This window comes from Cyanistes caeruleus, chromosome 11 (genome assembly GCF_971803275.1).
Source record: "Cyanistes caeruleus chromosome 11, bCyaCae1.hap1.1, whole genome shotgun sequence".
Lineage (NCBI taxonomy): Eukaryota > Metazoa > Chordata > Aves > Passeriformes > Paridae > Cyanistes > Cyanistes caeruleus.
In genome coordinates this window covers 6,329,518-6,351,259 of record NC_141711.1, presented here as the reverse complement: position 1 = coordinate 6,351,259, position 21,742 = coordinate 6,329,518, and the positions used below count along the sequence as shown (strand labels likewise).

Here is a 21,742-nt window from a genome sequence, read left to right as displayed (position 1 = left end):
TCAGAAGCCTTAAACAGACCTGACTGGTTTTGGTTCTGAGGCTACTCCTGTGCATACTCTGCTTGGCTTCTCTGCCACAGCTTGAGAGCATTTTGCTCCAGCTTTCCCTTGGGCATGAGGAGAACTTTGTTTCAGTGATTAACTGTGGACCAGGGCCACCAGGATCTCCAAGTTCTGTACCACAAGAGCGTGAGATTTGAAACTGCAACTGCTCTGTGCTGAGATAGAAATGAGAAGACCTTGAAGGAAGGAGGGAGACAGTTCAAGGAGACTGACATGGTACCTTATCTAGGAAGGTGATAGCACATGTGGTTAGTATCTTGATAAAATTAAAAAAAAATAAAAAGATTCAACCAGATTACAAGGGAGCTATTTACTATTTTATTAAAACTAGGCTTTTATTTCTTCATCAAAACTTTTCATTATGCCTTCAAGGCTTTAGGAGGATTATTAAATGTCAGGCACAATTCAAATAATTAATATATGGTGTTACCAGATATATATGCACTCTCCAGGAACATTAATAATAGCTGCTATTTTTCTTCCAACCATATTTTCTCCATAATACATATATTAATCATAAGAATGAAGTGCATTTTTTAAATCTCTCTAGTACTAGAAGTCTTTAAGGAACTCACACTTTGAAAATCGGAGAATTCTTAATATATTCTGTTCTCTACTTTCTAATTTACTATGAAAATACAAAAACACAGTAAGCACTTGGAAAGAAAGGAGTATAGGAAAGGCAGTGCTTTCTCCAGAGCTGCTATTAATTGCAGAATCAATGTATTCAATGCCTTGAAATAGGTCTTGGAAAACAACAAGCCAGACTTGTAAATTCAGGAAACAACTTGTCCCTTGTTAAAATGGACTGGCTTTTGGTGTTTACTACAATCAAAACACTTCAGAACAGTCAGCAGGAAAGTATTTTTATAGCACACACTCCCTGCAGGGCTGGCTGGGGGCTGTGTTCATCACCTACTGCCTCTGCAGAGTGGTCATTCCTGTCATCCACAGGGCACCCAAGTGTGTGCTGTCCATAAAAACCTGCATGGGACAGGGAGCACAGTGGGGACATGCCTTTGTCCCTCTGACAGCCCCACTGCCAGTGCCAGGGAGGGACGGAGAGCCGAGCCCTCTGCCCTTGACTGCACACAACAGCCGACCTGGACTTTGCCTGTGAGCTTGACCCTATCCCAAATCTCAATCCATAGCCTAAAGGGGTGCTAGCTCAGCACCCCTTTAGCTGTGTGAAGGGAAAGAGTTCCTGTGCATGGAGTGGCCGGTCACAGGTCACTTGCCAACCATCCTCCATGTGGGCTGCCTGTGGGATGGGTTCTGCACCTGCTGGTGGTCTTGGCAATGCTACCAAAAAATGAGCTCAGCTTCCAGTAGCACAGCAAACAAAGGTGCAGAAGTCACACTGCAATTGCTTACAACTTGGAGAAATTTAAATTCTCTTCTGTGCTCCCAAATGTATCCCAGGTATAATCCTTCCCCGATGAAGAGTCATTAAGTATCTGATTTTGAACACTGCAAATTACAGTACTTATTACCAGCCTTTTCCATATCTCAGAATAGCTCAAGGAATGTCCATGTTCTATTTAAAACCCTCAAGTTTGCAGAGCATGAGACCAGGGTTTGTTATGTAAGCAAAGGCGTAGCCACACGTGTAACCACACCACCCTCCTGCCCCTTACCAGCTCTGTGTGCACGTGGGAACCTGAGCATCCCCCGCAGTGCAGCAGCACACAACAAATAATTTTAACCATCTATGTGACCTGACAACTGCCAACTTGGGGCAGTTCCTACACCTCAGGAAAAAAGCCACTTCCACAGAGAAGCTTAGGAGAGCAGATCTTCCGTGACATGCATTTTTTTCCTTTTTTTAATTTCAAGAAGAGGTGTTTTAAAGCAGTTTTGAAGACTTACCTCCTCGCTGCACCAGCAACGTGACTTCGCTTCCCTTAGGACATTCAATCAGCATATCCACCACCTGGTTGTGAGTGAGGCTCTGCACATTCTTCTTGTTGACTTCAACTATGAGGTCTCCCTCCTTCAGGCCGCGGCACCGCGGGCTGTCCACAATTTGTTTCACTCTTTGGCCGCCCCCACCGGGACTGTCTGCTATAGTAAACCCAAAGCCCATGGGCCCTTTCACTATGTGCACAGTTATGAGTTCAGGCTGTGTTGCTATCGAGGATGCCAAAGACACCGTGTCGTTGGGGTAGCCATGGGGTCCATTGGAGGAGACCTCAGCCGGGCTGCTGGGCCTCGCCTCCTTTGTGCCATTAACTTTCCCTGTTTTACTGCTGTGGCTCGCCGGGGAGTCGTAGTTTTCCTGCCCGTTCACAATGATGGGCTCTTTGTCCAAAATCGCCACGGACGTGACCAGGCTCGTGTTGGGGTCGTCGGGGTCAAAGGGCAGGGGGTAGCCCCGGCACAGTTCGAGGTCCACGCTGGCACCGATGGGGATGGACTGGAAGATTTTCACCACTTGGGCGTGAGTGTGCCCCAGCACACAGGTGTCGTTCACACTGACTATGACGTCCCCTGCAGTGGACACAGACAGAGACCATTTTGTGCACTGCAGAAAGGTGAGGACTCCAGCCTGAGAGCAGATCTGCAGCATCCACAGGTACCACTCACAGGCAACAGCAGCATTTCAGCACAAGCAAAAGGAGTGGTGACACTTGGGCGAGCAAAAACTCTCTGGATACACGGCATAAAGCCTTTATGTACATAAATGTTTTTGAAAGTGAAAATGGAATTGGCTCATGCAAAAAATTGATGAATTTAAATGATGGTATATGGCCCATTTCACAGCTCTTTTGAAGTCCAGCTCTCCCTGTTACACGTTGACATATGATCTAAACAAAACTGAGAGCACATGGGAGCTGTAACAGAAGGCTCTCAAATAGCAACTGCTCAAACACAGTGAGTGCCACATGTCATGTCTCATACTTCAGCCTGAAATCCAGCTATCGATTAAGTTATGAGTCATTTTATTAACACTGGGGCTGCAAAAGAGGGATGTTGAGTGCTGTGATGCTCCAACTGAAAGCGAGGAGTTGTGACCTCAAACGAAGCCTAAGAGGACTTCATAGAATCAAGGTGGAAAAATACCTCCAAGATCATTGAGTCAAACCATTAACCCAACACCACTGTGTTCACCACTAAACCATATTTCATATTTTGCCACTAAACTGTGGCGGACCTGATCTCTGGCAAAATCAATTTGCCCTTGGTGGCTCCACAGAGGGAGATGCTGATTAGCCCATTCCTTGGGAGCAGCTTTGGAAAGGGACAGGCAGCATGGCAGAGACACAAACACATGGCGGTGCAGCCCTACAAAAATACATCATCCATTGCCACAGCAGGGAGCAGGAACCCATATCCTGATGTGAAGCCTCACAACTGATGGCTTCTCTCCTCAGGTAAGTGTGGAGAGAGCAGGAGCTGGTACTGCCCCAGCTGGGTATTTTGACACTGAGATGGAATTCTAACACATGAAGTGTCCTTTCCCAAGATTCTGGAAATATCCCTCAATGTATCTCACCTTACTTGCTGATCAGAAAGCTGAATGACTTTCCCCAAGAACGGGGGATGAAGACTACAGTCCTCTATGAAAGGCACTTCAAACCAGCTGCAAATGCACAAACCAAAGTGGCTGTGATGATTTTGATATAAAGCATCAGTACCTGTTTCCATTTTGCCATCCAATGCTGCAGGACCATCCAGCACCAGACTCTTGATTTGGAGGAATTCATCTGGCTCATCTCCTCCGACGACAGTGAAGCCAAAGCCCCTGCTGCTTTTCCTTAGCTTGGTGTGAATGAACTTCCCCTTCAACTCAGAAGGGTTTCGTGTAAAAAAGGGTTTTCCTGTGTAGGAAGTTTGGAAAAAAATCTATAAGCAGGCAGGCAAGAGTGTTTGATCTCACTTTCCTCTGCCCCTCCCCATTCTAACGAGTCCATGCACAAACACAGCAGTGTGCAGGGACAGGACTGCACTTCACTCCTGCACCCTCTCATCTCATCACACTTCACCTGTCTCCCTGATCCAGGGATGCAGTAAAAGGTGTGAACAAAACCCCAGTACCTGGCACTTTGTTAGCTGTGGTCGTGTGCACCAAAGCCCCACGGCTACAAACGGAAAAGCATGCTGCTTTAAAAAATGGAATATATTAAAGCTGGGAATGCTGGGCTAGATGTGTGTCTCATCTCTGTCCTCAGGTGGTTATATCCATCCCAGGAAGGATGGGGCAGGGTTAGGGGGACTCCTACAGAAGGAGGCTGCAGTGAGAGATGCTGCAGAAAGAGGCATCATTGTGTCTTTCACCACCTGACCTTCTCCCAACCCACTGAGCAAAAAACAAGTTCTGAGCTCTGACAAGATGCTGATACCCTTTAGCACAACCCCCAGCCCCACCATTGCTACTACCCTGTGACCTCTAGTGAAAAAGGGGAGGATGCTGACGTTGTTCTTCAGACACTGCTTGAAGTCTTTTATCGTTCCTTTCTTGCCTGTTGTGGATGAAACACTTCTGGTGTGAAGTATGTATTAAAGAGCAGCCCAGGACCAGAGCAGTTGTGCTGGAGGGCTGGAAATGCTCTCTGGGACCACAGCTAAGAGGGAAAGAGGTGCTCCACGGACAAAAGCACATCCTTGCAAAGCATATTGCACAGGCTCAGAAAAGGGATCATGCTTGCTGCACTTCACAGTGCCAACACTAGACACCTTTGCACTTTTAATTGTTTTTAACGCTTAGCCTGTGCCACTAAGCCCTCTGGTGACAGCTCTGGGATCAGCAGTGGGTATCCCAGCCAGCAGAGCTGGAGCACTTTCAAACACCTCAGCAGCATTGCTGTGGGCCTCTGCTCAGAAAGGAGACCTCGGGGGAGAGCGGGAGGATTTGAGACTATAAGCCTTTGACTGGGGGGAAAAATGTATATTTGAAGATTATTCATGAGGAGGCAGTGTGAGGACTTGTAGTTTTCTTGCCTTTGAAGGGTTTCAGAGGAACATGGGAATCCTGCACATTGTGGGCAGATGGTCTGCTCAGACCCCAGCCTGCAAAAAAGCCCTGAGTATCAAAGTGCAACCCAGTGTCTCAGGTAACAAACACAGGCAGAGTGCTGCAGGGCTCATTCCTGGTTCAAAGGACAAGCAGAACAAGCAGGGCTTGCTGGTGTCTGCCCACAGACACAAGCTGAGCTTGCCCTGCAGCAGCAGGCCAGCAGCTCCACAGGCTACATCCCACCTCCAGCATCCAAGAGGGTATCACATTTGAAATTAGTGTATCTACAAAACCCAGGCTGTGAGAGTGTTGCCAGGGGCATAGGGAGGGCTCCTTGTGCCCACGTCCCTGGCAGCAGTGCAATCAGGGGGAGAGATGGAAACCTCTGGGCATGGAAGCTGGAAAAAAGCTGCAAATGGGGAGCGAGAGAAGAGGGAACAGCACTGAGAAAGAAGAGGAAGGAATGAAAGAGGGGAGGAGTCGTCAGCAGATACCAGGACATGTCAGAGTGGTGCTGAGACAGGTTAATGCTCTGCTCTAACACTGCTGCACAATTTTGGTGGCCATGTCTGTTTTGGAAGGGCTGATCTACCTGCTGCAGAGAGCACTTTCTGGCTCTTCCTGGCAGGAAAGGCTGCCTGGGATGGCACCTTCCAGTCAGGCTTGCCTTCAGAGACCACAGGAGTACTTCTCAGCTCCCAGCTGCTCCCAGCTCTGTCAGGAAGATACATTCCTGCCAGGTTCCCCCTCTCACCTTGCCCAGGCTCTGGCTCCTGCAGACCAGGGCAATGCCACTCACTTTTCAGATGTAGTCAATTCAGATGTAGTCAAAAATAAGCCTACTTACAACTACTTGTAACCAGAGAGCACTTTACTGCCACAGGTACAAGTGGAACTCCCTGCCCTTGCTGGTGAGCTGACCCGGCAATGTTTCAGCTCATGCTGCAAATTCAGGAATGATTCATGTCCTGCCTGGTGAGTTACTTAAGGCAAACAACTGGTCTCTGAGTTAACTGGCTACACAGACCACTGACACAATAAATAAGGCTGTAGTAGCCCAAAATACCCATACAAAGTACAGTTTCTGAGTAAGTTCACTGTGTTTGCAAACTTGGAATGCTACATAGAGAATATGCCACAATCCTCTTTTTGATGCGCATAATCTCATTCACCTCTTGCATTCAGCAACAAATGTAGTCTTGACACAACTAGTCTCAAAATCTGGGAATTCAGCTAAGCAGGCATAGGCCCTGGTGTGTAACCAGTCGTGGAAATACTGCCCTTATGGTGGCTGAAGGAATTTCATTCTCAGGAACAAAACCTTGTTCTTTTACAACTGGTTTAACAAGGCTGTTACCTTGTACTGGTGCTTCCCGAACTGCCTCTTGGTTGTTTGAAACATGGTTTGGAGCAGCAGGTGGAGGGAGAGATGGACACTCCTCTGTCCATTCTAGAGAGGGCAAAGAGGGAAATGTTACTGGTTTCACAACAGCACCACGAGCTGCTGCATGTGCACATGCTGGGAATATGGGGGTCAAGCAGAGGAGAGGTGAGAAGTATGGCAAGAGAAGAAACAGTCACAGACAGAGGGAATAAAATGAACGAGACATCCAAAAACCAGTTCTGAAGGATCTCTATATCCAGGTCAACTGATCCATCTGCTGGGGCATCCTATCTCGTACTGAAACTTGGGATGTGATTTGCATCTAAGTGGGCTTGACATTTAAATGAAATCTACTCCTTGTGCCACTCATGGTATCTAAGAACAAGCCCAAATGCCACAGGGCCCTCACTGCAGTTGGGCTGCATTTGAAGAAAAAAATGTAAAAAGAAAAAGAAAAAAGGGGCTGGGAAGGAGGAAAATAAATTTTTAAAATGTGTTTCAAAATAAGGAAATTACTTCAGATTTTAGAGCCTGACAACATACAAAGGTCTCTGTTTAAGAAGTCTCTCATGCAGGGTTTTAGTGCATCTAAATGCCCAGTCCTCATCCCCTCTGATAGCCTGAGTCCCAGGGCACCCTGGAACAACACCATGATGGAGCAAACTGAAGAGGAAAATGTATTTTAGCTGTCTCTGGGAAGTCTAGAAACTTTCCAGAAACAAAGGACACATAAAGAGAAATCTCTCCTGTTTAACAGGATTGAAACCTTCTATGTGACACAGTTTAGATTTCCTCCTTTGCTGCATCTTCTGTGAAGGACAAACGCAGCCACTCCTATGCACGTCCCTTTGCCTCTACACACCACGGCCACGGAGGGAAGGACACGGTGCTGCCATGGCCAGGGAGGACATTCCCCATGAACACACCACCCACCCTGCCCTCAAGGGTGCCAACCTTCTGGAGGCTGCTGCTGCTGTTCCAGCTGCTTCTTCCTCTTCGCCTCAAGAACTGGGTTTTCATACTGTGTCTTCCTGTTGATGTGGCTGGAGAGGGAAGAGAGCAATGATTTAGGGAAACCTGTGGTGCAGCAAGCAGGAATGAGGGCCAGGCATTGAAACTCTTTTTTTCTGAGGAAAGGAGTAAAATACCGAACAAACCAAACAGCAGTGGGTGTGGAGCCAGGCTCATCCAGTTGTCCCAAAAAGAGTATTTAGAAAAACAAGCAGGTTTTGGTATTGATATGATGTCTCAAGTAGGTATGGCTAATTCCTTCAAATAGATTAAAGGAGTGATCTATCTGTGAAAAATGAGATTAAAGCAGGAAAGGCATGCTGTCTGATTGCATTTTAAAAGACAGGCCTGTATCATCCCTGCATAATCAGACTCCCAGAGGTACAGCCATTTCCTGGCTCACCCAAGTTAAAAACAAAACAAAACAAAATAAACAAAAACTAAACAAACCAAACCCTAACATCTGTCAGCGATCTGATCAATGCACACAGGGTGTCTTAAAAATATCTGCAGGGATGCAGGCTATGAGCTGGGCTCCAAATAGATCAAAATCTATCCAGAATCAGCCACCAGCAAATACTCCCAGTGGAAACCAGCATTTAGTGAAACTTCAGCTGCTTTCCTCAGGCAGCTTTTGAGCACCATGAGATGCTGAGAACCAATACTTTACACCAGTTCCAGGAAAAGAAAAAAAAAATCAGCCCAGTCCCATCATGGCAGACAAGGCATGCGCTCACCAGAGGATTAAACCTTATTAAACCAAGTGATGAACAGCAGCCACAGATGCTGAGGTGGCAGGGGCAGGGCTGGGACTCCCTGAATGGCTCATCAACTGTCCAAGAGCCATTTTCAGTAGTGATTTTACAAGCAGACCTCAGAAAAATAAATTACCTTAAAGCCTATCTTTGTATACAAAGCAAAGTTTACCATTAAAAACTGGCTATTATATTGTCTCCTATCCAGTATGCCTTTATAAAAAAACCACATGAGGAACAACCACATTTTCAAGTAATTGTGACAGAAGAACTCCAGGGATTTATGTTCAGAAAATTTTCTGCTAAAGATCAACATTAAATCACTAAAAAAGTATTTAACTTACTAAATAAAAAAAAACAAGTTAGTGAGTTCTAACTCACTGAAAAAGATTTCCCATTTCAAGATACCTTCAAATAGGCAAGAAAAAATGATAACTACTTTAAAAATGATATAAACTTTTTCATGATACAATTGTATCTCAATGAAAACTATTATGTAATAACAGAGTGCCTGATTTGAAGGGACAGAGACAAATGCTAAAATTATAACCATCTTGCTAGCTTAGAGATAGCAAGTAAAATAAAATTATGTCTTATTGAAGTTTCTTTTTGATTTAATTTGATCAGTAAGGAGTGCCACAAAACTAATGGACATGTGTATATTAAGTGACAGACCAATATCTGTAAAGATCTCTTGGCATGGCATTTAATAGTTGAAAAATATTCTTGATGTCTTTGGTAAATAAATGTCAAGCCTTAATTACACAGTTTGCTAACCCTGTTTCCCCAGGCACAGATGGTAGGGTCAGAAATGAGCCAAAGCAGAGAGAAACTGTATTCCATGTCTATTCTGAGGGCTATCATAAGCCATACTACTAGACAGGAGTATACACATAATTAAAAATTCATTTTATGGGGTCAGTGATGAAACAAAACTCCGATCTCTGTTTTCCCAGAGGAGCAATCTGACATGTTGATAAAGGAGAAGCTGCTTTAATTCCACAGAGAGTCCCATTAAACCTGTAATTCTATTCACAACCACACAGCCTGATGGAAGAGCCTCTGCCATGGCTGTTCGGTCACACCATCTTCTCCATTCCTCCTTTTGGGTGTCTTCTGACACAACTGACTGGTGGATTGCTTTGCACACTCATTTTGTGACCACAGCACTGCACAAAGGGGATTGAACTCAGTTAATTGCACACTTGCTAATGTTCTTTGGATAGAAGTATTTTGTGAGGTGCTGGGGCTCCTGCACATGCCAACCTGGATTGCTCCTGCCCTCCCTGAGCTCAATCCCCTCCCAGGGCACTCCTGTCTCCCCTGAGCCCACTCCTGCTCTGGGGTGGATGAAATGGCCAGACAGGGCTGCCCTCTCCAAGACCCTGTAACATCTCCCAGCCTGTAACGGGCCAAGGTCTTCTCCTCCTCCTTGCTGTGAGGTGTTACCAGCAAAGCACAGAGTGGGCTGAGGGAAGCCTCCTCCCCCAGCAGCCACACCAAGACACGGAGCAGCACTTACTCTACATAGTAGACACCATATACGGGATCCTCAATTTTCTCCCAACCAGCAGGCAACTCTGGAAATAGAAAAAGCATTACTGAAGCCTCCAAGACAGGTTTTTTTTCTGACAGGCAGCTGCTCCTGCCCAACATGCAAAACACATCAGTAGGTCAGACCTTGCTTTGGATACTTTTCTCAAGGATCACAGCCCCTCTGAAGGGCTGGCACAGCACAACACCAACACCCCAGCCTGTGCCCCCGTGCTGGGTCAGCACATCACAGGTAAGACAACCACACTGGACAATTTTTGATTTGCTTTTTGCATTAAATGAGCAAATGCTCAATAAATTTCCTGTCTGGGACTGCCTCAAGTACACCCCTGGATTCTCCACCATGGCCAGTGGCCCTGGATAAAGCAGTGCAGGAAAGTCCAGGGCATTTCAACACCAACCCATGAAGGTGGGTGAGACTATGGCAAGAAATTGTAGCCCACTGACAGAGACTACTTCCATCTCCTGTACCAGGGCCAAGCCATTTATGCTCACCAGTGCAGAAAAGAGGATTTTTTTACTCCTTTCTTTGGGATTTGCATGGCTCAGCCATGAGCCCAACACAAAACCAGGACAAGGTGGATTTAACCAACATATGGAACCCACCCAAGAGGGGCTGGCACACGGGTGTATTTCACTGCATAACACTTCATGTAAGAACACACAGTGCCACAGTCACATGGAACAGAGATTTCCTTCCTTTCATTACCATAATTGACAAAAAACAGTTCTGAAGATGAAATTAACATTTTGAAATGGATCCGCTTTTGTTCCTGTTGATTTTCTAGACTGCAGATAGTACTTTAACTATAATTAGTGAATGTAATGCAATCACTTCAGCATCCAACTGAGGGTTATTAGAGCTGTATGTGTTACTTAAGGGCGTGATCCATGTGCCACTCATTTAAACACAATGTTCCCATTGGCTGGGGGTAACAAAATATTCATCCTATTAACAATACAGAGTGGTGTGTTTGTGTAATACCGTGAAACAACTCAGAAAAAGGCTCCACCACACTATGGACTGTGCTCATGTGGTCCCACCAATTCTGCACATTCATTTAAATATAGAAAAAAACCCAACGTTGTTGGATGACACAAGTTCAACTACCCCATGCAAAATAATTTGTCAAAATTTACATGAAATTCGTCAACACTGACAGGAATCTATGTTTGTTCATTATCAAATGCAGAGATTTATTTCTTTTAATGGCATCAATTGCTGAGCCAATACAATCAACAATGGCCCATTAATTAGAATAATGTTGCTTAAGGATAGAAATATCTCAAGACTGGAGAGGAACAGCATCTATACAAACACACATAGACTAATTACTCAAAGTTTATGTTGGTGTTCAGAATTGGCTGGAGATCAGATGAAATCAATTTTCATGGGTTTTGCTCCACATGTCCCTTATTTGCAGATAAAAGGTAGGCTTTCCATTCTTAACATTATTTTATCCTCATTGTGTTAAACACCTTTGGATTCCTTGAGACATAAACCATTAAATGCAAGCCAGTGCTAACTTCTGGGCATGAAAAAAACTCCATGTTTTTATCAGCAGATCGAAGGCTTCAGAATTAGATATTCCTTTACACCCTGCAAGTTTTTTTGAGAAAAAGTCAGAAAGCTAGAGGCCAATCTTGAAAGTCTTTTCGCAAAGGGAACTCTCAGGTTTGCAGAGAAGTCCCAGAAGGTGAGAACACCGTGGGACTGGCTCCAAGAGTTTCAGTGTGATTCAATTAAGACCTAGCATGAAGTTGGGAAAATCACAAGCTGTTGCAGCCATTTAGTTTGTTGCACTGTGGTGAAAGTAGAATGATAAAGAGATCAAGCTGAGGTGAAAGAAAAATAAAAAGTCAATGAGGGAAAGGAGAAGCAATGCACTTCAAATGAGTTCCACCAGAGTCATGCTAAATATCTTCTGTCTGTTTTGGACTATTAAGTGCTCTTTTATTTTTAAAATTTAAGCAAAAAAACTTGGATTCTTTCTTTTGTTCACAAAAGATTTTTATATTAAATTTCTCTTTTATTCCTCCTTTGTAAAGTATTTTCACAAAAGATCAGAACACCAGCACTTTCCTAACCCCAAAAATGGCACTATGCCAAAATCTTTCCAGCACACTATCTCTGCAGCTTTTTTTAAGGAACAAATCTCCATGTTTTCAGATATAACAATATACAAAACTACAGCTTTTAACACATTTCTTGTTGATTATGTAGAGGCACTTTTCAACTCCTACAAGCCTCCAGAAGTTCTCTAAAGCAAAATGCAATATTCTCCACAGCCATGTTGCAGTCTAGCCTCTTAGCTGAATTAAATTATTCATCTCCTTTCTCTGTCTCTCCTGCCAAACTGAAGATGACCGAGAGCATTAGATTTTACCACAAAGATGAGATTTCAAAAAACATTTTGCATCATTAGGAGCCTGAGTGAGCCATATGGTTCTTATTTTGGTACATCCATAAAGCACCAATGCAGTCTCAGAGCATTTATCAGCAGGTGGGTAAATTCAATGGACAAATATCTAATGTCACAATTTTAAGCCTTGGATAAGCACATGGATTCCTGTTGAGATGCTCTAGTATCCTGTCCTACATACAGAGGGGCTGGATGGATTCCTAAAAAATTACTTCTCTAGCCACCAGGTATTCAGCTGCAGCCATGCACTGCTGTGAAGGAGCTGGAGAGGAACTCAGTACACTCAGCTCTTACTGCTCCCTGTGAAGCTATGAGGGTTGGTCCAAGCCAAAAAGAATTTTTTGTGTCTGAAAAACAACCTCCTGTTAAAATGTGGTGACCTATTACTCCACAGCTCTTTGGAAAACAAGAAGTTGTGAAAATGCCTCAAGTCTTAATCTTATATTTAGAACATAAACTCTTGATATGTTAAGGCAATAAATAGCTGTTGCCAACCAGTTTTTACTAACCTGAGTTACTACAACTATACTAAGTTTTCATGCCCCCTCCCTAATGTCGCTGTAACCAGTTGAGTAATTTGAAAGTGTCTTTCTTTACACTGCAACATCTGCACATCTCAACAGCATATTGATGGGCTATGAGCTCAATAAAAATTATCTGCACTGAAACAAAGGGCACATCTCGTGATGCTTGAGCAGAACACCTGTGTACATAAGTGCCTGCAGATCCACGGTCAGGCTTATCAATTAATGAGTTTCCCTGCATCAATGTTTTCAGCTCTGCTCTTGTACTAATTCCTGATAGCAGACTGAAAGAAGGGTAATTTCTGTTTAAAACTGCCTCTAAATTTGCTTTTTTAAAACCTCCCTCTCATTTTAAGCCACAACCATTTAAGGTTGTGAAGACCTTTGTGAGAACCCTTTGCAGATTGCTGATCTGCATCCACCTACTTCTGATGCTACATCTGCTGCTGATCATTTGTACGAGCTGCACATAATACTCAGGGACCACTAAAGAGACTGCATTCTTCTTTAAACTGTTATTTCTTTCAAATTCTTGCTCTATAAGAAGTTGGGCATATTATTGCAGGCATATTATTCAGAAGAAGCATTTGTGGAGCAGTGTTCCAAGTCCACTGCTGGCTGCTGATGATGTATCCATCACACAGAAGCAGGGAGCAGAATACACTTACTTGCAAGTTATTACAGAAACCAGAGCTTAATTCTCTTCTAATACAATTCCTCCAGTATGCAGGAACTGTAACTACAGTCCTTTTTAAAAGCAATAATAGTCCTAGTGGAAATAAAATCCTATGCAACCTCTTATCCTTTCAGCTCTGTGAGTGCACTAGAGCATGGCTGAGCAGAAATAACAACTACCTCTGCCATCAGTATAAACACAATGAGCACTGCTGAGATTAGATATCAAGACAGCATCCTTCACAAAGAGATGCAGCAAATAAAAGTGTACCACATGATTGAAAATCATCTGTTTATAAAATCACTGACTGAGGGAAAATTTTAAGCTGTTTCATTCACAAGCTCAGCTGAAGCATCCGACGTAATGCTTAAACTTTCTGAATCACACTTAGCTTCTATTGTCTGGGAAATGCCCTGGGCCCCACTGGAAAAGCATCATGAGCTACTTCATTTCATCTCTGGCATCTATTAGGTTTTTCCTGGAGCCAGAGATGCAAAATGAAAAGACCCCAACTTCTGCAGAGTCCAGGAGGAAGCAGCTTTGAAACAACTTAGCAAGATTGGGGCTCTCTAGCTTTCTTCAAACTCTGAATCAGTAAGAAAATCACTGCAGATCTGAAGCTAGGGAAAGATAAATGCTCTGTGTGCTGGGGAAGTTTTGATGATAAATCACTCTTGTTGAAATAAAAAAAAAAACAACCTGAAAGATGCAAAATGATACAAAGGAGAAAGTAAGTAATTAAAGGCTCAAAACAGTGCAGTTGAAGTCAAATATCAAAATGAGAGATGGATGATTTACCTAGTTCACTGTCCAGTTCCTCCGTGTGCACCCCTTCTTCTCCAAGGGAAGAGCAGTAAATGAGACAGAAAAAATTAAAAGAAAATTTCAGATACCAGCCCCAAGCAAGAAATTCCCTACAGCAAACAGCAGAACCAGCACTAATTTTCTACACACCGAGCCCAAGCTTTCCATTTAGCACACTCCAGTGATCAGAATATTGATGGATCTGATGCAGATAATGAAAGAACTGGTTCTTGCACTCTCAAAACATCTGCATTGATGGACTACTTCCACGTCATGGTTTGATATGGCAAAGTCATGAAATTGTGATATTCTCACTGTAGTGAGGCTTCTCCCTCAGATCTGTATGGTCTGACCTTCACAATCTCTTCTACAGACAAATGGATCTATCAGAAGGCCAGACCTGTATTCCAATGAAGAAATCTGAGAGGAAAACCTTGCACCTAAATAAGGACTAATGTAGCAAGGTTTTCAAGAAAGCACCTAAATTTCTGTGCACACAAGGTCCAACAGACTTCACTGTCCTACTCAGATGATTTAAGAGAGACATGAAGTGAAGTGCCTTGTTTAACTGGAGGCACAGACCCACAGTCCAGATGCACTGGTGAGGCACAGACAGGGATGCACCAGTTTTAGCAGGGCACCTGGGACAAAGATCACATCATTTTTCAAAGACACAAAGCCATCAATATTCGCTGTTGCTCCATTTATCATTATCTGCTCCATATTCATAAGTTAACAGTGACACAGATGATTAAAGTATTGCTTGGCCTATAAATAATAATAATGCAGTCTGAAAATGAAAGATGGTGACAAAACCAGAACAAAGATGGTAAAAACAACCTCGGACCCAATACAGCAAAGTTTAAGCCACATAAATGAATGACAGAAGCAACCAGAAGATGTAGGGTTGCAACAGCTGGACACCCAAAAAACCACTTCCATGACCTCTTTGCAAAATATTCTATCAAAGCAGTTGTTTGGGACCATTAGTGTGAAATACAAATTACAATTTCCTGTCATAGCCTAAACAACGGGAAACAAGCAAAAGCTTTGTTAGGGATATATATCCTGATGAAGCAAAAGCACAAGGCAACTGCACCCAAACAAATCTGAAATAATATTTAACAATTATAAAATCAACAAATAGGGTGGGATGAGCCTGCAACTCACATGCACACACACCAAACAAAACAGAGGAGTCATCCCACTGACTTGTATGGAGGGACACACAACAGTGACCCTTGCCAAAAAACCTCCAGCTTCTATGATGAAGCAAAACTAACCTTCTCTCCTCTTTGTTTTTTGAAACATAATTATTCTTGTGTGCTAAGCAAGATTAGAGCAGCCAAGCAAAGCAGTGCAGAGCACTACTGTAACTATGAAGCAACTGGTTTAACTGTTGAATGTTAAAAATATCCATTAATGAGCAAGTTGGTGAATGAAGTGAAGGAGTGTGTGGGAAGATGAAATTAGCTGATTTTAAGGAGTTGATAAACAAAGATGCCACTGCTCTCCAAAATTATGAACTCAATGAAATACAATAATACCAGCTGTATTTTTCTATTCCAAATTAAACAAATTATTCCAATGTTTGCTTTATAATTGCTTAGAGGACAAGAGAAAGACTTTCCCTTCTGCGAGGAGACTTAAAAGTGTAAGAGAGGAGCTCAGCCACCCTCTGTAGCCTTGTGGCACTGACTGCTCCTTGCAGCACATTCCTGTGGTTTGAGGGTATCCTGCACTGTGCAGGAAGCTGGTGACCTGCCTCATCACAGCAGCCTAGAGTGCAGAGGTAAATTCTCACACCCTGCAAAATCTCACAAGTGAAAGATAGAAGAGTTTGAAAAACTACATGTGTAGAAACAATTAACAGCAGTTCTGGAGGCCAGGGTTGAACCTAACAGTGAAAAGGGATTGAGTTGATTCTTTTCTGAAATAAAATTGTGATTTTCACTAAGAGGACTGACACCAGTAAGAGGTTCATCATATTTTGAAAACTGATTTTACAAGGACAGTACCAACACTGATAAAGTGGTCCATTTTTAAGAAATGTCTATCATGACAGTACTCTATTAGCCAAGACTATGTATTTCAATACCATCACCTTTCCTGGTCAGTAGACCAAAATTCCCTCACAGGTCTCCCCAAACATTTAAGTTTTTCTTCCAGCATCTCTTAAAGGAAGCTGGGAAGGGACCTCCTTTAACAGTCCTGCATTTGGCTGCTCTAAATCGGACAGTGGCTTGCATTTCCAACATCTCAAGGAATACCAAATCTTAGTGCACATTTTCAGTGTCAGAAAGCTACACTTTCAAATGGAATTCGTTTCAGCAATCACAACACTGCGCAGACTGTCAGCATTTAACATCAGAAGTGAAGCAATTGAGTTATTTCTGCTCAAACAACGAAATAACAACATAACTCTTTCAATCCATGTGAAGCAGGCGGTTGAAGCGGAACACAGGGAGCACGCAGAGACTCAGTCACTCCCTCCCACACAGCGATCCAAGAAGCAAACATGTCAGACAGCTTTGAGTCTTGTTCAGCACCAGTGGCTTTTCAAATGCCTTTGCAAAAACAGAAGCTTCTTACTTGTAGCACCTCCTTGATTTTTATTAAATGATCTGGCACCTCAATGGCTGCTTTACATTCACAGCAATTCTACAACATAACGGATATTGTCTCTTTCTACTTACTAATAAATTTTTAATTTCTTTTTAAAAGTCTTTCTGAATACTAGTTATTAGAAAGAGAGAAGGAAAAGGGAAAAAGTCACCTGGGAATGTACCAAATGCTATTTTTTTCTTACCATCATCTTCACATTCTTCTAGAGGCTTCTGCTGTTTGTTCAGGCACCGCGGATCTAGCCAAGATGTTGTTTTTGTGTTATGGCTGGAAACCAAAAATGGAAATATGACCTTTGTTAATAATCCAGAGTTAAAGTATCCGTGACATAAAAGTATATATTTTCTTTATTATTCAGCAGACCTGAAGGCATACTTTTGATTCAAAGAAACAGCTACACAATTTGATGTTGTGCAAACTAGTCGACCAAATCACAAGAACTTTGGCATTGAAAACACAAAGGTAACAAGTGAAAATATACAAATCAGCACTCCTGACTGGAAAGAGGCATGTGAATGCTGCAATATTATAATATTAATTTCCAAAATTTTGCCTTTGGTGGCATGTTTTTAATTCCAAGAGCTGTCTATAAGCTAAAGGCAGAAGTTTCTCTTCCCCACTAAATTATGCAGTGAGCTTTGCTCCTACGGAAGACCTTTGACATGTGTAGACTTGACCCAAGCATTAAATGGTTTTGATTTAAAACTTCATAATTACACAAATAAAAATGTTCTGTCTAAGCCTTTGATGGAAGTTGAACAGTTTTACTTTCAACTCTTCCTTTCCACAAGTCCCCTGACAGCCTCATGATGCCAGTCCCAGTGGTGAAGGTTGCATAGTAAACAGGCTTAAAATACATTTTTCTAGAAGTTATTTTCTCCCATAATTTCATTTGCATAAGCAGACTATCTGGTAATATAATGCCTTTTCTACAACCTGGTGTCATCTTAGACACAACCTGCTAAATATCCCTGCAGTCCCTGAAGGTATCACATATCGAGCTTAGCCTTTAACACTGCTTAACAGTTTTAAGTTCCAATACCGTAGTAATGCTATTTACTTCTCCTTCAAGGTCCCAAAGAGGTTTACAAACTGAACTTTAGCCTCACAGCAGCCTCATGAGGGCTCTGCAATGAGGGCCACGATCCCTGAGGAACTAACAACCAACCAGCAAACTTGTATTGTACTGGAAGAAAAGGCACCAGCTCTGCTCCCAGGACCCGAGTCAGTGAATAAAAGGGCCTTGTTTTACACATCCTACTCCCCAGCCCTCCCAAGGCAGGATGAGCAAATGTGTTTAATCCTGATCTGTGCTTCAGAGCAATTAATCAGCACCTAGAAAACTGAATGGCAGAAATTCAGCAAGTCAGGCAAATTAACAAAAACAAAGCAGAGGGGGTCTGCCACCTTATTTATAAGCAAGTCTGCAGTCTAGCTGAGAAGGAGGGCGGTGGGAGGAGAGCAATAGAATATTTGCATGTTTCTTGCAATTTTGTACTCGCTAACCAAAGGCTCACAACAGTCTGGTTTGCTGAGGCACAGAAAATTTAGCTAAATACCCTTCAGATCACGCTCTCAGGTGGAAAGGATTGTGTTAGACCTGTAACATGCACAGATAACAGGGGACAGGGACATGCTGTGCAATAAAAAAATCCCAATTAAAGCACCAGAGAAACATATCTCAAAGAACAAAATTGCTCCAGCTACATCAGGATGGGTTATCTGACACACAGACCTGGCCCAACAGGACCTGCACTGGTTCTGTGCAAGAGGCTCATGCTGCTCCCTTCAGCACCCTGACTTGATACCCAAAGCACCACAGATGCTGGAACAGACATCTGAGCCAGCTTGGGTCCACACTGCTCATTAGTTCACTTTCTTAATCTAATACAAATCAAACTAAATGGTTTCTAGGCTCAGGATGTCCTTAGAAATAACAGAACTGCAGTCATTCAGTGCTGCACTCACACCAACAGGTTCATGCACAAACTCAGCCCTGTGTGAATGAATCCTCAAACCACACCACAGGGAGGGAGCAGGTGCTGCTACCAGAGCTTCACATCACACAGGCCAATGTGTACAGGCTGTGTTTTCCCAGCACATACGTGATTCTCCTGACAAATTACTTGGAGGTGCTACAGTCCTGCCTTGTTAGAAGAACACAGACACAGCAGCCATGGGGGTGGGTTTGGGGAAATCAGTGGTGGCAGAACTCCTGATGGAAGCACCTGTAAGGAAGGACAGCAGGGGCCCCTGTGGGGTCAAAAAGGGGAGCAACCAACTGCTTAGGCAGCATTTACTGCTCATCATCTGTCCTCCTCCAAGGAGGAAAATGGCAGGCTGAACGGGCTATTAGGCTGTTCTGTATATAAAGGCCAGAGAGTACATCAAATAACGAGGCACCCCGAGGACACAGTGAGGGGCAGAAAGCCACACTCAGGGTAATGTACACATCTTGGTTTCATCTGATGAGAATTTGCATTCTGCCTTCTCGACCTTGTCTTACACTCAGGGACTGTTGGAGCCTCTTCAGGTAATTGAGAGTGCCCTGGAAAATGGCCTTTTTTAGAGCAGCCCTCTCCCAGCTGAAGAAGAGCTGCTGTGATGCCCTCAGTCATTCCAGCTCCTCTGGCAATCTCCTCTAATATGTTCCCTTGCCACTGCAGCCAAGGGAAAACCTGCTCTTGAACCTTTCCCTGGCCCTGTCCAAAAGTCTCCTCTCCTGATGATGAGGCAGGACTGCTGCCCTCACAACCCTGATCCAACAAAACTCTCTGCAGGAGAGAGGGATAATTAGCAGAGGAAGTTCCTCTGCAGTAACTGGGCATTAGCTCCTGGTAGAGTTTTCACAACTGCATTAAACAGACCATCAAATCCAAAATCAATTCCTCAACCCCTCTTCTACTTGGCAGGAAGGATTTGAGTTTCAAAGGCTAATTGAGTGTTAATGTCTAGCTAAACTCTGTGCAAGACATCTTTTACACTAACAGGTCCTGTTTCATAAGTTACTCCTACCTCAATAGATTTAGACAAGTATAATTTGAGACTATTATCTATGGCATGAAAAAAGTCAATATCATCATAAAACTGCTGACAGCAATCAGGTCTTAGGCAAAGACTGCAGAGCTCAAGGTAGTGGTGTTCTAAACTTGCTGTGCCTACCCTGCACTGAGCTGTACCTTTTGCAGACCACTGGGGAACATTAACACATTTTCCCCCTTTGCTATGATGAGGGGACAACACACAAAGTCCATCCCTGGCTCTGCTGCCTGTGCACAAGACTGGAGGAATCTCCTCTGCTGCATTATGCACAGACACAGGCACCAGCAATGAAGTCTCAGCCCTTCCAATTAGGAGCTTTCATTCCACCCGTGAAAACAACTGGCCAGTATTTTATAAGTGTCTGTTGCTTTTGTAACTACCCTCATAAAACAAGCAATTCCCGCTGCCTTGGAACTCAGGAGTAATTTGGATGTTAAACCAACCAGGAAATGCAACCCCCCTTCAGAAGCAGTAAAGAACTAACAGCTCTGCAACCTCACTGTACACACTAAATATTTAATACACACACGTACACACACAAAACACATGCATGGAGGTTTACTTAAGCCCAAAGAGAGGGAGGGAGATGGAATTAGAACAACAAAAATGTGCTTTACTCTATAAAATAGACTTCTCCGTTCTCGGTGTAGGCCATCTCCCAGTTTTCCGGCAGAGGACCTAGGTTATCCTCGGCAGAAGGAGGTAGGTATTGAGGGAGGTTCTGAGATGGTTCCGTGGTGGGGACGTGGGTGTGGCTCTCAATCGTGGACGGTGGGACTGCCTCTCTCCCGATATGCGTGTTGTGCTCGTCCTGGTCACCAGACTCTGCTGCGGGACAAACACAGATAAAAGTGAGAATCACGCCTTGCCTTCCCTGGTTTGCTCCTCTAGGTTTATCCTGCCAGTTTTCATCTCCTTGCCTTTAATTCACAAGACACAGCAACAGATGAAGCGAGGGCAGAGCCCCAGCAGCCTCTGTGGCAGCAGGGACGAGCTCACCTTGCCCACACACTGCTCTGCCAGCCAGACCCTTGCCAAACAAATCAGGAGCTGTGATCAGCTCCTGTGTTCGCTCCAACAGGCACTGCTGAGGTACCAAATTCTTCCAAGCTGTCTGAGGCCACGGCTCACCAGTGTAGAGGAGTTCAGAGTGCTTTCAAGCAGGCTTACAGGTTTACTCCTGCAGTGCCAATTGTGGGACAGGATTAGGAGGATAAAATTTCTTGTTTGAAGAATGATCAAAAGAGGAGATTTTACAAGTGCATAATGTTGCCAGAAGCTCAAAGTCAACAAGCTAATGGTGAATGTCTTCAGCACAGTGTGTTATTTTAAATTAAAAATTAAAATGAATGTCAGCACTGTGTCCACATGTTGCTGCTCACTGGCCCATGTGTCCACATGCTGCTGCTCCTCAGACCATTCTTGCTGTCTGAGGAGGTTTATTCCAAGGCTCATCACAGTATCCTTCCAGTCAAAGTCAGTCAGGAGTATTTTATGCTGTATCTGGCCTTTCTCCCTCTAAGGAAATATTTCTGATGCTTGTATCCATGCAGTTTTGAGCCGTATCCATGAAACACTGCTGCTCATCCCCTCCCATCACTAATCACAGTAAATGCTCCCCAATAAACAGGTCTGTGCCCTCACTCCTTCACAGAAAGGTTATGGCAACAATGGACAAATTCTAAAATTAATGCTCTGTCTGCCAAAGGGAGACACAAAGGAACTGTTTGGTCCTTGAAGGTGTTGAAAATTTATAGCAGTGCTTCCACGTCCCTTGAGAACATCAGTACAAGCACAGACAACACACTGAGCAAAAGAGAGATCAGTGTCATCCTCTGCCAAGTCCCTAAGGAGTGGGGCTGAAAGAGCTTCACAGACAGGACCTTCCCTGCTCTCCACACCAGAGACCATGGACATCCTCAAC

The 21,742-nt window shown here is 43.7% G+C and overlaps 1 protein-coding gene across 50 annotated transcripts in view; it reads right to left on the bottom strand.

Moving 5' to 3' along the window:
* Positions 1 to 21,742, bottom strand: part of MAGI1 (membrane associated guanylate kinase, WW and PDZ domain containing 1) — a 323,880-nt gene that overhangs the window by 47,139 nt on the left and 254,999 nt on the right. For 14 of the 50 annotated variants that reach the window (XM_086845089.1, XM_086845044.1, XM_086845090.1 and 11 more), the window contains exons 5-12: positions 20,436 to 20,646; positions 16,961 to 17,043; positions 14,146 to 14,184; positions 9,693 to 9,750; positions 7,359 to 7,447; positions 6,378 to 6,470; positions 3,702 to 3,884; positions 1,933 to 2,553 (exon numbers count right to left, since the gene is read on the bottom strand). In XM_086845089.1, the coding sequence (XP_086701215.1) occupies positions 1,933 to 2,553; positions 3,702 to 3,884; positions 6,378 to 6,470; positions 7,359 to 7,447; positions 9,693 to 9,750; positions 14,146 to 14,184; positions 16,961 to 17,043; positions 20,436 to 20,646 (1,377 nt within the window). The remainder of the gene's footprint in view (positions 1 to 1,932; positions 2,554 to 3,701; positions 3,885 to 6,377; positions 6,471 to 7,358; positions 7,448 to 9,692; positions 9,751 to 14,145; positions 14,185 to 16,960; positions 17,044 to 20,435; positions 20,647 to 21,742) is intronic. The other 36 variants (XM_086845046.1, XM_086845098.1, XM_086845048.1 and 33 more) reach the window with 5 other exon arrangements.